Genomic DNA, 15,319 nt, shown 5'->3' on the forward strand with positions numbered 1-15,319 from the left:
TAATTCAGATATGCTACAACTTAATAAATTGCAGAATACATATATCATGATAACACCACATTTCTTTTTTTCTAAACTAGAGCTGAATTCTTGACTTGCCTCACATGTTGCTCTGGAGACACTTCATCAAACTGTACACAGCTCCTGAGCCACCAAAGGCTCTAAACAACTGCAACCCATATGGATTAGCAATCCCAGACTTCTAGCAGACAGTGATGCAGAAAGCCAGTGCAGTGTTCCTATTTTGAAAAAGAAATAAAACATCTAAAAAACATCATCTCTTGAGAGTAAAACAGCAGAACAATTAGCAATTTAATGTGTATGTCAAAAACTAATGTGTTTGTAAGTATTTTGGAATACAGAAAAGTTGACAATTTAAATGTGTTTTATTTTCCTTTTCTACACTTTGTCAGGAACCTCTGCTATAAACCTGATTTGCGCTTAGTAAAACAAATTACAAACCAGTGTTTGCTATTAATCTATCAGCGAATGCAGCTTCTTAGAACTAAAAATAAACTATTTAAGAAATGTGAAATTCAAATAAGAGTAAAGACTAAAGCAAGTTCAAGTTTGTGACTGCTGGTAACACAATCCAGCCTTATCACTGCATGCAGGATGAAAGGCTGACACATGCCATGACATAAATCAGTCTGTCAATCAATCCATTCTTTCATCTAACTGTGAGGCTGAGCTTCATGTGTCCCTGCAGCTTCAGTTGTCACTCATTTGTCAACTGTGACAGGAAATCAAAGGAAATATGAGCTCATCACATGAGTTATGCGTTTGATGAGGCAGAGCAAATTTTGCGTTTGTGCTGACCTTGCAGGCACATTTGAATTTCCACTGCTCTTTGTAACTGTTCCAATTCTGTACACCAAACAATTGAACTCATTTATGTATGCTTTGAATGGAAAGCTGATGAAAGTGGTTGCTTTCTTTGGGAACATGGTTGTTTTTCTCATTTGATAATGCATACATCCAAGAATCAATTATGGTGGCATTTGTTCTGCTTTTGCGAGAGGGTCTTATTGATTCAAAAAAGAAGGAAAATATAATAGTTGAGTCATGAAAAGTCTCCCTTAGGTAAAATAAATTAACGTTTATCTCATATGCTCCACTCAAACAATCTATTTATATTTAAATTGTATTTGTATTACCGGTAATTGCAATGTCAACAAGATTTGATGTGAAGCAGTTTTTCTGCTTAAAAATTCCCTATTGTTTTTTAAGAAGAAGGCAGTTATTTTGTTTTTCTGACAGTTTTCCTGCATAGATCTCCATTCTGTGGAGTTTGGTGAGGTGCTGTGGATGGAAGGGGTGCCAGGTTTCCAAAAGGCTGCATGTCCCACGTCATGCTAAAAAGAACCAAGGAAATTCAGGAGTTCTCATTACAAAATAAAACACAATGTTTGTTCTTTTGTCAACTCAACAGCTGGATGTGTTAAATGCAATGAGCATAATCTTTAGTACATTCATACTAGCACCCCTGAAGATTATATAATATTTTTTAAATAATTTCTAACGTTAGATTTTTTTCAAGTTAAACTTTATATCAAATAAATTGGTTTCTACCAGATGTAAATAACCCTTAGCAAAAAATAAGTCTAAGTGAACTACATGTACTTAATCTATATGTTTACTCATATACTATCTAATGTAAATTTAAAATGTTGAAATTCAGTCTGAAGAAGACTTTAGCTGGTATACTTTATGCACTGCACGTGGAGGTATTGTTTTCAAACATTAAAAATGGTAAGGACTTTTAAGTACAGTGGAATGAAAGCCAACTTCTGCTTACTGTTTAATTATATGTTTAAATTGTGTGTTGTTTTCATTTGTAAAGTGTTCTTGGGAGCCTGGAAAGGCCCCTTAAAATTAATGGATTATTGATTTTATTACCATCAAACATTTTTATCCTGACTTTTATTTTGAAATTTTGAAGCGGAAGTGGTGCGTGCACTGGTTTTGACTTTGCAGCGGTGAGAAGAATGCAATACTCTATATAGAGGGAGGCACGGATTGACTTGGTCTCTCGTTATCGTAACAGCATTTCGCCATTAGTAATGTTCAAAAATACTTTCCATGAACGGATATAATTTTTTCTTTCTTTTTTGTAAAAGCCGCAAGACCGAACAAAGTCGCTTCCGGTGGGTTTTGTTAGACTGAGTAAGTTAAAGAACTTTAGGACGCAGTTTCCAGAAACGCGGATTTCATCCTAGCGTGCGAAACGTGTTGGGGATAAAGGAATCATCAACACCAGCCCGGAGGCTGCTCTCGTTTTTCTTATTTGTTAGGTAAGATAATTAAAGCGGTCGCAGAAAACAAATGTAAGATCATATATTTAGTGCAGACTAACGCAAAACTACTAACTTTTAGCTGCTAGCTAATATTGATTTCCCTCGCGGCTTAGTAGTTTGGAATTTGTAGATTATGAGTGGGGTGAAATTCCTTCTCTCGCACGAGTTTGTCAGAAATATAATTTGACCTGTAAGCTGAACGCAGATAACTCGACTTCGTCAGCGGTGTGGATATACAGCTTTGGGGGACGTTTTCTCGAACCGAATCTCAGCTCAGGCAGGACTCGCTCTCATCTGACCAACACTGGCTGTTTCACTGCTCCCCGCCAGGAAGGTGAGCTCTCTCTGTTTTGTTCTTTCGCTCTTTGATTTAACTTTAGTTTACTGTTTGTGTAAGGGGATAGTTATGGTTTCTAAAAAAAAAAATCCACGTTCTGAAATAAAAATAAATAAACCTAAAGCGGTTTGGGGGGAGGGGGTAAAAATTAAATTCTGGAAATCCAGTCCTTTTTCCTAAATTAAGGCCATCACGAAGTGCATGTTCGGTCACATCAGATCATCAGATCAGGAAAATGAGAACATGATAAATTATGTGAGCTGAAAGCATACATTTTTTTAACTGTACAAATTGGCTTTTTATTTTATTTTAAATTGGTTTATCAACCTTCTTTTTGTTTGCCCTTTTGCCTAAAACGCATTCAAAATTGTTTTGAAAGTCAATATCTAATCCTCTAGCTGTTCCTCTTCTTTCCTTGCTTCTGACTAGCAGAAGAAAATACTTTAAAAATTATTATATGCATATATTTTTTAAAAACGTTATTATTTAAAGTGTCAGTTGGAGTCGACAAATATGCATCTGTCCTCAAGGCTCAATCTTAATGGGCAGGACTGATGTTTTGTAAAGCTGTAAATGCTATGTTATTAAAGAAAATGAAGAAGAATGCTGGTTTGAAGAAGCAGTATGTCTGCAGGGAGTTTACCAAAGGGAGAAAGGTTTTACCTGAGGCATATAATGAGAAGTGAAGGAAGAGTTTTGCCCTTTAATTTACCAGGCTGCTTCTTTGGCTTAGTTATTGTCACTTAAACTGTGTCTCTGGAAGTGTGGTGTCAAAAATGGATTTTCTTAAAGTTTCTTAAGGTTTAATTTCACTTATTTTCCGTGTGATAGATGTATTTTTCTCTGGTTGACAGTTGCACAGTTGATGATGCTTGGTAGAATCCCAACAGTTGGTGATCCCTGTTTTATGGGGAACAAACAAACACTGCGAGTGGTACTAAAAACACTCAGGGTTTAAGTGTCAAACAAATGGCGAAGTGTCAAATGGTTTGAAATTGATTGTCTTTACATTTTAGTGTAATCTCATGATATCCGATACCACATCATGACATGCTGTTGGCCAACTAATGCTTCAAGGTCTATGGTTGTGAAGAAAGAAAGGTGAAAGAAAAAAAGATGTTTTTTGCAGTCGCCTTGGGGAAATGGTCTGATGCCCCGCGGCCACTGAACTGCATCCATGTGCGGACTGGCCTGTTGCTGGCTGCAAACCCAGACTCAATTGGAAGGGGGTGATTTACAGCATTTGGCTGCTGAGGAATTTTATGCATGGATGGTGGTGAAGACTAATTATGGTGCAAGCCATGTTATGGGTTAGTACTGTAACCTTTGTTCCTGCATAATGAAGGAAGCTTAATGTGTCCCGCACATTGTTATTCGTTTTGTCTAACCTCTTTTTGGTTTGGCAGATCTTTGGAACATGTGTTCCTTTCCCTCCTTCAGACAAGTTGTATTTCACAACTATTTTGTAAAAACCAGAAGCAAAGATATCATATTAATATTTTTAAACCAGCATATTTCTTTTATTGGTCATGCATTATGAGTCAATGATGACTTTGCATAGTGTTTTTTTTATTTTAAAGAAGTTCACTACATTGGATGCATACAGCCATTGGAAATGTATAACTTTGGGTTGTAGATGTGGAAAGAAAATCCAAATTAGCCATCTTTTTAGGTTGCTCTAAATGATTATCTAGTTTAGTCATGCAGACAAGGGAGAAAGGACGATTTAACAAACGTTTGATATCTAAATCTACTCAACACTGTTGTCATTTAAATTGAAACGGCATGATGATTGATTATTAGCTCTGTATTATTTCATAATACAATTACATACACAAAAAACCCAACTACCACAAAATATTATAATTACTTCAAGCAGTAACCCACTTCTTCACTTAAATGTCAAACTGTTTTTCTAACTTTTATTCAAAAGCAAAATGTTATTTATATGAAAAGTTAAAGTACCTTTAAAAAAAAAGTTTAAAACTAGTTTTATTAGTTTTAAAAAACTAATGCAAAAAATGCTTAAACGATAAATTCAATATTCTAATATAAGAGTCATAACATTTTCTAAAGATAAATGTAAATAACATTTCTCGTTTTGTATTTATATTAATATTTTAGATACATTTATGGATCAATTGATTATTGACATGGTGCGTATACAAGGTCTTTCTACAATCTCTCCTGCTTTGATGATTGTGCAATATCTAGATAGTTAATTTGGAAGTAATTACTTCTAATATTATCAGGATGTCGTCAATGCTAAAGTAACTGCTGTGGGTGGACCAATTAATGAGAGAGCTAACAAATCTGCATAAAAACAACAAGGTGGGCTTGCATCAGTTACATCGGGCTCCTCTTATATATCCAGTTAGCTAAGTTAACACCTTGTTGCTTCAGCGGTTTCTTTTTCCTTTTTTTGCCATCACTGCAAATCTGCACGTGTACATCATTTTCATTCTGTGTACAACCTTTGGGTAATGTCTTCAATGTGTCTCAGCTTCCATTTTGACACTTTTTCACACATCATTAGAATTTATGAGAAACACATATTTCATGCAGAAAACGTGTTTAAAAATGAAGAAAAAAATGATTCAACATATTTTTGGCATTTTGAAATTCTCCCTACTTGTCTGTGGTTTGGGCTTTGGCCATAAGTGAGACATGTGTTCTCTACAAGCTTGACAGTTGACTGTTTATCTGGCGCTCCTCTCTAAGTGGAGTGTGACAAACTGTCCAGTCATACTTTAAAAGAAACTACTTCCTACTTTTTTCAAATATTGATGACGGGACCGGGTTGGATATGCTCTGCAGTTTCTTCTGTCCAACAGCAGAAGCTCTTTCTTGCAGGCTTCCCAAGCTGACTCACAGCTTACTAAACACAGATGACCGTGCTTCTTTATGCCCCTTAAACACCCCCTCTTCCCACCCACTCAGCTCTACTGCTGGAACACTAGACCATTCTTGGAAAGTGAAATTCAATTGGTTTTGAGGAGAACACAGCCACTGTTTTAGAGAGGAACACGCGTCAACAGGATTACCTGTCAAAGAAAACTTCTGCATCCTTTGTACCTGGGTCTTTGAAAAGGCTCATCAAGTGGAGTTTATTGAACTAAAGACAAATCCACTGATGTTTTGCAGATTAACCAATGTATTTTTTTTTCTGTTGATGTATGCAGATATTAGTTTGTGTCTTTGCAAGTAGCGGAACCAAGTGGTTGCTGAAGAATTATTGTGGGTTTGTGAACTAAAACCAACTGTTAGGTGATAGGTCTCTCACAGTGTGGAAATGATGGCCTGGGAGATCTCTACACGAGTGTCATGTAACAGTGTTTTCCTTTTCTGAGGCTATAATAAATCTTTCACCGGGGGTTGGGGTTGTCTCTTACAGCAAGTGTTAAACTTTGCAGCCAGATGCTGCTGAGGTGATGGTTCCAGCAGATGTACTGGTGGGGGCCACCCTTTCCTCAATTGTATTCATAGCAGTAAGCACAGTTGCTAAAGTGAAGCATTTGAACATTATGACAAACTCTTATCAGTATTTTTCTAGTAGATTTAGAGTTTAGTACCACAAAACAAAATCAAAAAGGAACAAGATATGTTCCACTTGCTTCTAATCCGAGCAGGTTTAGTGCCATGAAGTTTCTTATCTGCGTTTTGTGCTAGCAGGCCCCAATGCTGAAGTACTTCCCTTGAAACCCTGTAAACAAACAGAATAGTCTCTTCCTTTTGTCAGTTAAGGCTCAGCTCACATTGTTGTGCCTTGTTAATGTTGTCTAAAGTGTAAATCCTTTTAAACGGAGGAAACTTAGCGTTTTGCATCTAGCAGGGCTGTAGAGTGCGACAAATTTGGTTGTATATGTGACTGAATGGCGCACCTAAAAAAATCCATGGTTGCACTGGTGTCCCCATCTGTTCTGTGAAAAAAAAAACACAAAAAAAACAAACCATCACCAAGTCGCAATCCTATGTGTGTGTGTAGGTGTAACACACTTCAAATAAGAATTTGAGGTGCCTAAGCAAAGGCCTGAGCAGTTCAGCTTGGGCCTGTGCTCACGCGCCAGGTGCTTCTTTCGTCCACCCTAAGTTTTCAACCGTTAACGCAGTTAATGTAATTCCAGCGGACTGTGAAGCAGAGAACCCAGCCTTGTGCTGATGTGTAATGATGTGAAGTGTTTGCATAAACAACGTTTATAAGCTGATTCTGATGTGGAGAAAAGCGGCTTTGTGCCGCAGCACTCAATGTAGGGCTGGACGATTTTTAATATCACAATACAGTTTTATTCATATCAGGTGATAACAATGTATATCACAATATAAAGCAAATGACTATAAACACTGAACACTGTTGCTCATAAGAAAAATATGCAACCATCAGGGGGTTGTTTAGATTTAAAACTTTGTTTCCTATCATACTTTAAACATAAGAGATGCACTAAAGAAACGGCTACGATGTCTTTTTTTCCAGGTAACTAAAGAAATGCATATATATTACAAGCCAAACTGAAAATTAAAGCAAAACCTTTTAAGTTTTGAAAGAGATCATACATAAAACAGAATACTAATCTGCTTTATAAGTTCCATTTAAAAACAAAGCTTTAATTCTGCAAATAAATTCAAATGTTTTCAAGTTTTAGTGAACGAACATAAAATTGACCAACTTTTTTGTCAAAATCCTGTGAATAAGTGAAAAACTAAAAGCAAATTCTCAAAATGTCTTCTGAACATTTAGGCTGTTGCTGCAGCTCAGGTTATACCTTTGTGGTTTTTGCTGGAGAATTATCCTTTATTTCAGTCTGAGATTGAGCATGCTTGGTGGCTCTGCCTCAAGTGATAAAAAGGGTTTTGGAAGGAACATGCCTTCTGCACAATTTGCAATGCACGTCACTTTGTTTTTTGTTGGAAATATGTAATACCTTCACATAGAGGCCGAAGTTAAATTTTTGAGTCACGGGCCAACTTGGCCGGTAGATTACAAAGAATCTACCAGCTAAATATATTTTTTACCGGCCAAATTATAACACTATTTTACACAGGAATACCTTGAGCGTTTTACTTTTTGAACTTTTTTCTGAATTTTTTAAGGGAATGAAATGGCATAAAAGTCATTTATGAATGGTATGAACACTTCTTTGTGGTCGTCAAACTGTAAACTTGCATTCAAACATGCTGAAAAAACAAAGACAGACTTATGATGGATTTCCTCATTCTTCTTCCAAGTGATTACATTTTATAAAAACAAAAAACAGCCTGAAAACAGTAATTTTCTTTTCATTATTGTTATTTTGTATCACTGACATTAAAGGGAAGGGGGCTGGAGCATCCAGCACAACATCTGACAGGTCACAGTTTTGGGTGTAATGTTACAAAGACCCTGCTAAAACACAGTGGATTCAACTCAGATATTCTATTTATAAAATGGAACACACTGTCCAGGATTACATGTAGGTGCGGAGGGAAAAACTCGTTAAGCATTGCATCATAGCATTAGCGTCTGACAACAGTGCTGTCTCCAAATCAACACTTTTTATGAATCTGTGTGTTGCTGCTGTAGGTCTAGCAGCTTTATCCTACAGTTCTGACTGGATGCTTCGCAGGTGAGGTGACCGTGGGGTCATAACAAACATCAAGGTCACAACAACCATGAAAAAAGAAGTTTTAGATATCAAAACAAATTTCCACAAACTAAAACAATTAAATAAAACAGTGGGTGCACCAAAGTGTCATGCCTGTTCACCTAAGAGAAGAAAAAAAACCTAGGTGCACCAGTGCAACCAATACAACATTTTGTCTTGACCCCTGTCTAAAAGTTTTCTCCAAAAAGGGAAAAAAAGAGGTTAAAACTTGGTTTTAGTCATATCATTAGCATCTTAAAACTTGGTTTTAATCTAACTGATAACGTATTCACATTTTTTTTTGTTTACAGTGGTGCACCGTGAATGTTACACAGCTGATGTTCCAAGGATCTGAATGGATTTCCTGTCGTCTAAGAGCCAACAGTTGTAGCTCCCTCAGCAGGATGCTGATGAGGCCAAGAATACTATTGTTTCTGACTTTCTATGCTCAAGTTTTAAACACTCAATGCCGGCCTGCGAACACAAATGAAGGTAAGAAATAACTTTATTTTTGGAGTGAATGCTGTAGGTATCTTATAACAGTTTGTACTTCAGCATTTGTTTTCCTTGTCTTGACTTTAGCTTTTGAAAAAATGTCAATAGATTAGAAAAGCTTTGTTCTTTGTACTGGAATGTAATCCTGACAGACTCCAGACGTTGGTGAAGCCTGCTCTTTGTAGTGTCAGTGTTCACCCACCTCCCCTATTTGCTCAAGTCGAATGTTTTTGAGTGCTCCTCGGTGTGTCACTTGAGGTTTACTGTCCCTACCTTTTATCTACACTCCTGTTTCGTAGGAACTTAGATGAATAGATTTAAAGGATTTTTTTTCTGAAACTGTTTTCTACTGGACAATATTTGTTTGGAAAGAATTTGTCAAGAATTTAGCCTTGGTTGAATGTTACCAAAGTTCAGCTCTGAAAAGGGAATAGAAGCACTGAAATCAAATCCTTAAAAATGCGATTCTTGGATGCCATCCAGCAGTGTAATAGCTGCTCAGGCTTGTGGGTACATCAGCTTGGATGTTTACACTCTACACTGAGTAGTGGAAAACGGCAAAGGAATATAATAAAGTTCAGCATTAAATGAAGTAATTAAGCAAGAAGGTCCCTCTTGCGCTCTGAGCCTTAAAATAAACATAGTGTGGCTTGTGTTTAAGTCAGAATGCTAAACAGGGAGGAGTGAATGACTCACATCTGTAGCCTAAGGGGAGCTTTACTACTACCTAAAAGCCTCTACTCTTTTGTATTGAAAAGATATTTGTTGTCACTGAGAGAGCAGTAAACTATCATGAAGCCAATAATTAGCTTGTTTATTTATTTATTTAAAGAATAAAACGCTCCTTAAAAATATTCCTTGTCCTTGAAGATCTTTTTTTTGGTGTTTGTTTCCTAAGCTGAGCCATAAATTTACACTGGGGTGGGGAAGTCTGGTTTACTTGAAACCCAGTTCTTGATGAACAAATGGCCAGGTACTGTCAGTGTCTGCACTTTTTCTTCTGCTCCCACTCGGACATGTTCTTGGGAATGCTTCACTTTCCCCCTCCTTCCCTGCTGTGTGACGGATGGGTTCAGCTGTTAACAAACAGTCAGAGCAGAAGCTCTCTGTTGCATTCCTTTTGTCTGGGGTAGCGAAACGAAATGCTTATACGGAAAAAGCTCCTGTCTTAAGCCTCCTTCATTGTTTTTCTCCTTTTGTTGTTGTTGCCTTCACATATAAAAAGAATATTCATTTAACAAATTTGGTTTGTTAAATTATTGTTATTGAAATTGCTCCAGCTAGAACTTTTCTGCAGTGAAATTGCTCTTGCAACCTTTTTTAGGTTGAATTTTTTTTATTTTTACTATATTTTCTGTGGATTTCTCTTTAATTCTTGTGAAAATCTTGGAGACCCTTGTTTAACTTCAGTCAGAGCAATTCTTAAAGTGATTGTAATGTAGAAACAACATATTCTGAGCACAGCTCTTCTTCTTTTTTTTTTTTTAAATAAAGGCCCCTGTTTTCTGTTTGAGCAATACTTAACCACTACCTTTATCTTGTCTAGAGAAATCTATGCAACGAAATCTCAAGACCAGGATGAAATATTTCAGTCTCTCACTTTTTTATATCTAAAACAGTGTGTATTGTTTTGGTTAAAAAGACAGTTTTTGTTTATGTCCGTATATAAAAAGCATTCCAGTTAATGACAATAATTATCTTTTAGTTAGATATTTACATTTATGTGCAACTAAGAATAGTTAGTTAGTTTGTGCAAAAATCTATTTTCCGAGACTCATTATTGCAAGAAAGCATTTCTTTATTATTCAGATGTTTTATAATAAAAACCAGGGATATCCCAATCAGGTTTTTCTGGGCCTGATTCGATTATATCTTGCTCGCTTAGCTTAGTTTAGCTGTTTTTGTGCGCGTCCTGCTCAAACTGGGGATAAATTGTGGTGATATGTTCATAATATGCAGACTTGTAGTACTAGAGTATTTATCTGGAATAATAAGCTTGAAATATATAGCATTTTTCATAATAAGAATAAATTAAATGTCGTTGGTACTGATCGAGCAACAACATCCGATTTTCAATCAAGTCATCAACCACGTTTTTGGGCCCAATTACTGATCATGTGATCGATCGGGGCATCCTTAATTAAACTATAAAAAACTATTAACTGTTTGTCAAGTTAGTGGAAAATAGCTCTGCCATCTGCCAGTTTTAAGCGCTACTTGTTTCATGTCTTGTGGAAATTAGTGTTGCTTTCATTTTACAAAATGTTTCAGTGTACAGGCAGCAACAATCTTACCAGACTTGAGCTGCTGTGTGCTCTGCTTTCCTCATAGGCTGCATTGAAATAAGGACTTCCAGTAGACAGTAATACTTATGTCATGTCTGGCATTTTGTTAGCTAAGCGTTTTTGGAGGATTGTATTTATGAAAGCGATTATGTAGCATAAATGAAAAGCAAAGTCAAAACCAGAAATGCTTTTTCATTTTCAAAATGAAAAAGCATTTTTTGACTCAAAAATATAATGAAAAAGCAAACCACCAAAATGCTTTTTCATTTCCTTCCTCAACAAAGCTTATTCTGTCACTTAATTAAAATTAAAATTAAATTGGTATTTGACATTTCATTTTCAAGACGTTCCATGGTAAATGTGTAGCATAATTCATTTAGAAATGTCTAATTTGACAATTAAAATGGATTAAGAGAAATGCTTTTTAATTTTCAAAATGTAGCTGCATTTTTTGACTCAAAATTAAAAAGAAAAAGCATTATTTCAAAATGCTTTTTCCTTTTATACTTCAACACAGCTTTTTCTGTCACTTAATTAAAATGATAAAGAAAATGGTATTTGACATTTCATTTTCAAAAAGGTCCATGGTAAATGTGTAGCATTTGGTCAAGTGTGCCATGGGAAATCACCCTCATTAACTGATTTAACAACATTTCCCATCTCCAGGATTTCAGCTCTGTGTTCATCCAAACAGGCCCTGATAAAACACTGAGGAGTTAGGAATATAAAAGATCGTAAAATACTTTTTCTTTGCGTTTATTTTATTTTATTAAAGACATTTTGAAAAGAATGACGTTACCACGATTCAGCTGCAGCTCCGGCTGTATTTTGGAAAAGTCCCGTCGCTTTAACTGTCTCCACCAATCATTCTTGGGGAGCTTAATCACATGTCATCAGTCTGACCAATCAGAAGTGGTTAAAGTCTTCACTTCCTTGTCCCGATTTAGCTCGTAAAGTCGCTCAGTTCTAACAAAAATACCAGCTAAAGCTCGTCTTTAGCGGTGTAGCTTTCCACAGAGTCCGGTATCAGACCGTGGAACAAGTGAACAAAACAATGAAGCTCCGAAAAGCGATCTCAGTCGGCCGTTTTATGCACTACATCTCCCATGATGCATTGGGTTGTGAGAGTGACAGCGCACAAGGAGATCTGTTGTTAAACGTCTTGAAACCAACGAACACACTTCAAACTGTTTTTAAATCTTCTAACTTAACTTTTATTGCATATTTTAGAAAAAAACAGCTGCAGTTTCCAGCTTTTTCTGCAACAATTATCTCAAAAATGCATGTGAGACTGTGGAGGGAGGGGCTGTAGATCAATACAAACTGAGTTTCTCCTTTTTTTTTAATTTTTGGATGCTGGTGTGCCGCGGGATTTTTTTTAAGGTTAAAGTGTGCCGTGGCTCAGAAAAGGTTGAAAAACACTGCTCTAAATCATCTTCAAATGGACACGCTATGCTCCTTCACCAGTCTGAAACCAAACTAACCTTCAACTAAACCTGCTCCAGACCAGGTTATGTTCAGAGCATGAGTTGCTATATGGCAACTTGACGTATCCTGAAACATACCTCCATTTCTGGAACCGAAAGCTGAGGTTATCAACTTTCTTAGCCTCAAACATACCGTGGGAGCTAGGATAACCTGCTTTCTGGAATACCCCCCAGGATAGGTAATTTTTATTTGTAAATTCTACTAATGAAATGTTTATATAAAATTACTATGTGGACATGGTAGTGTGTACTCATTTCTTTTATTTAGAACCTTTTTTCAAGCAAGACATGTTGGACAAGTTCACATTTGTCATGAAAATAACTTGGCATGTAGCAGTAACCCACTTTATAACAGTGACTGGACACAGTCTGAACTTTTTTGTCAGTGCTTTTGTCATCGATTAGTGCTGCTTTTGCTTGTTCACTTTCTATATTCTTTATCGTTGTTTGAGCGCTGTGTAAGACAACCACCTGTCGTTGTCTTACTGAGATGTTTTAATGAGAACTTGCAGATGTCTGGATCACATGTTAATATGGAAAATAACTTTATTAAGAAAATCAAATGTACACTAGGGCTGCATGATATGAGGAAAACTCGCGATATACGATATTAGTGATCAATATTGCGATGACGATATAACTTGCGATAAATGAACAAATAGCAAAATCAACAAAAACATTTTAATTTCACTGCAAAAGTTTAATTTCAATAATCAAAATACCCTAAAAGTATTCTCCAAATGACCCTCGTCTAATTAGGAGGGCGACATCTTGTTGACCATACGATTGGTCAACATCGTGAAGGGCTCAATTTGATTGGTCAAATGCATAAAGGGATTTATTCAATTCATTAAATAGTTCAAGTTGCCATAAGATTGTTTTAGCACATTTATGGTATACCATTTATCACGATTTTCGCTGATTTTTGCGATATGGATATTGCACAGCTTGAAATAGCGATAACTATAAATTTGCGATGTGCAGGCCTAATGTACACATTTTTATTTATTTTAACTGTACACTCAAAAGTTTAAAAAATGCTAGAAAATAAGGACAGATTTACTAGAGGGGTGAGCCAGAAAAAGTATCTTCTTTTAATTCTGACTCCAAGTAACAAACACACAGTCACCAAATTTACAACATTTATCAATATCTTTCATTTGGGTATGGCTTCAAAAGTAAAAAAAATAAAATAAGGGAGAGTATTTTGGACTCTTGGCTTCTTATTGACGGTAAAGATGCACAGCATCTTAGCATCATAGGCGGTTGTCTGACACAAGCTTCCTAGATGCAGGGTGCTTTTTTATTTTGGCACAAAACCAGGAGCCAAAGTACTAGGGGTGTGCCAAAATATCGATTATGGTGATAGATCGCGATATTTAGTCCCATGATTGATTCTCGATGCGTCTCCATCAAGTATCGACCTTTTATTTACGTTTGGAGACCCTGTAAAACGTTATATTGGTAAGACGATTCTTCGGAGCGTCGATAAGGGGCCCTCGTTGCAAGATTGGCTGTCGCGGATGGACGAAGAAGAGTACACATTTAAACAAAAATGGCGGAGGGGATAAACAAGGAAAATAGCGAGAGCAGCAAATTAAAAGACGCGCTAACAGCATTGAAGCTGTATCACCCGGAGTTGTGTGAGAAAGCCGTGGCTGTTGCTGGCCTAAAGCCGACACAGCCCGGCGTGGATACCTTTTTCCAGGCAAAGCTACCACCGTCTTCTGCAAGAGCAGAGGCAACAACAAACGGGATTGCTGTAAAAATGTACAAGGGGCTGCAGCAAGGTGGAGAACGATGGATTTGTGTTTTTATTGAATGCATCAGAGCCACGACATTGACGTTCCCTCTCGGAAATACTGAAAAAATGATTCCTGCACTGTATGCCCAGACCAGAGCTATGGTTGAAATGACGCTGGAAACAGAAGAAAGAGTGTCATCCCTGCCCAGCCCCTCATTCTTCTCAAAGCAGCGGTAGACGAGCGGCGGTGTCTTGATGCTAAAAAGCCTGTGGTTCTTTAAAAAACATGAACATATAAACATACATCACATGCAGCTTTTCCCCAAACGTTTTGTTCACAAAGATGTTTACTTTTAGATGCACTCTAAGGTAATGTATTTTATCCCTGGTAATTTATTTTGAAAACAATTAATGTCTTAAATAACTTAAAGGAAAGTTTCTAGCTACTTGATTTTTTTTTTTTTCTGGGAGAATTTTATTTTTGTTTACACCACATTTGCACTAAATGGCATCACTTATTTTGAACAAAGACACTATTATTTGTTCATATAATTAATATCTGATTTACAGCTATTTTTAAAAAATAATGCGATGGCTATGGCTTTGTTTTTCAAAAGTTAATACCAATGTGCCTGGCAGCTACTTGACTTGTTCTTTTTTATCCTGTTTACAGCAATTCTGTACTAAATAATGGCTGCTGTTCATGTTCACTATTTTTTTTTAACCAAATTTGAAATATATTTCCAAATGAAAATTGTCATTGTTTGTCAAAGACAGAGTATTACTGATTTCAGCATTGTTACACAAACGTCTGTTATTCATTACACCAAATAGGACACAAGTTATTAATTATCTTTGTGTTTAAAAACTAAAGGATAAATGGGGTAATTTTTTACAAAAAACAGTATTTCAAGTTCTTCTTTCTTAAAGTTTGATTATCGTGAGTTGTTAGAGACGACATGTATCGATTATCACATTATCGCCATATTGTGATGGTATCGTTATCGTGAGCAATGTATCGAAAATCGTATCATATCGTGAGGTACCCAGGGATTC

The 15,319-nt window shown here is 36.4% G+C and overlaps 1 protein-coding gene across 14 annotated transcripts in view; it reads left to right on the top strand.

Moving 5' to 3' along the window:
• Positions 1 to 1,949: 1,949 nt before the first annotated feature.
• Positions 1,950 to 15,319, top strand: part of fgfr1a (fibroblast growth factor receptor 1a) — a 41,824-nt gene continuing 28,454 nt past the window's right edge. For 4 of the 14 annotated variants that reach the window (NM_001104897.1, XM_011479080.2, XM_011479079.2 and 1 more), the window contains 3 exon segments: positions 1,996 to 2,294; positions 2,503 to 2,631; positions 8,564 to 8,744. In NM_001104897.1, coding sequence (NP_001098367.1) covers positions 8,657 to 8,744 — 88 coding nt within the window. In that variant the 5' untranslated portion in view covers positions 1,996 to 2,294; positions 2,503 to 2,631; positions 8,564 to 8,656. 14 annotated transcript variants of the gene reach the window in all.

Source organism: Oryzias latipes, chromosome 9, assembly GCF_053564925.1.
Source record: "Oryzias latipes strain Hd-rR chromosome 9, Olatipes_Hd-rR_3.1".
Classification (NCBI taxonomy): Eukaryota; Metazoa; Chordata; class Actinopteri; order Beloniformes; family Adrianichthyidae; genus Oryzias; species Oryzias latipes.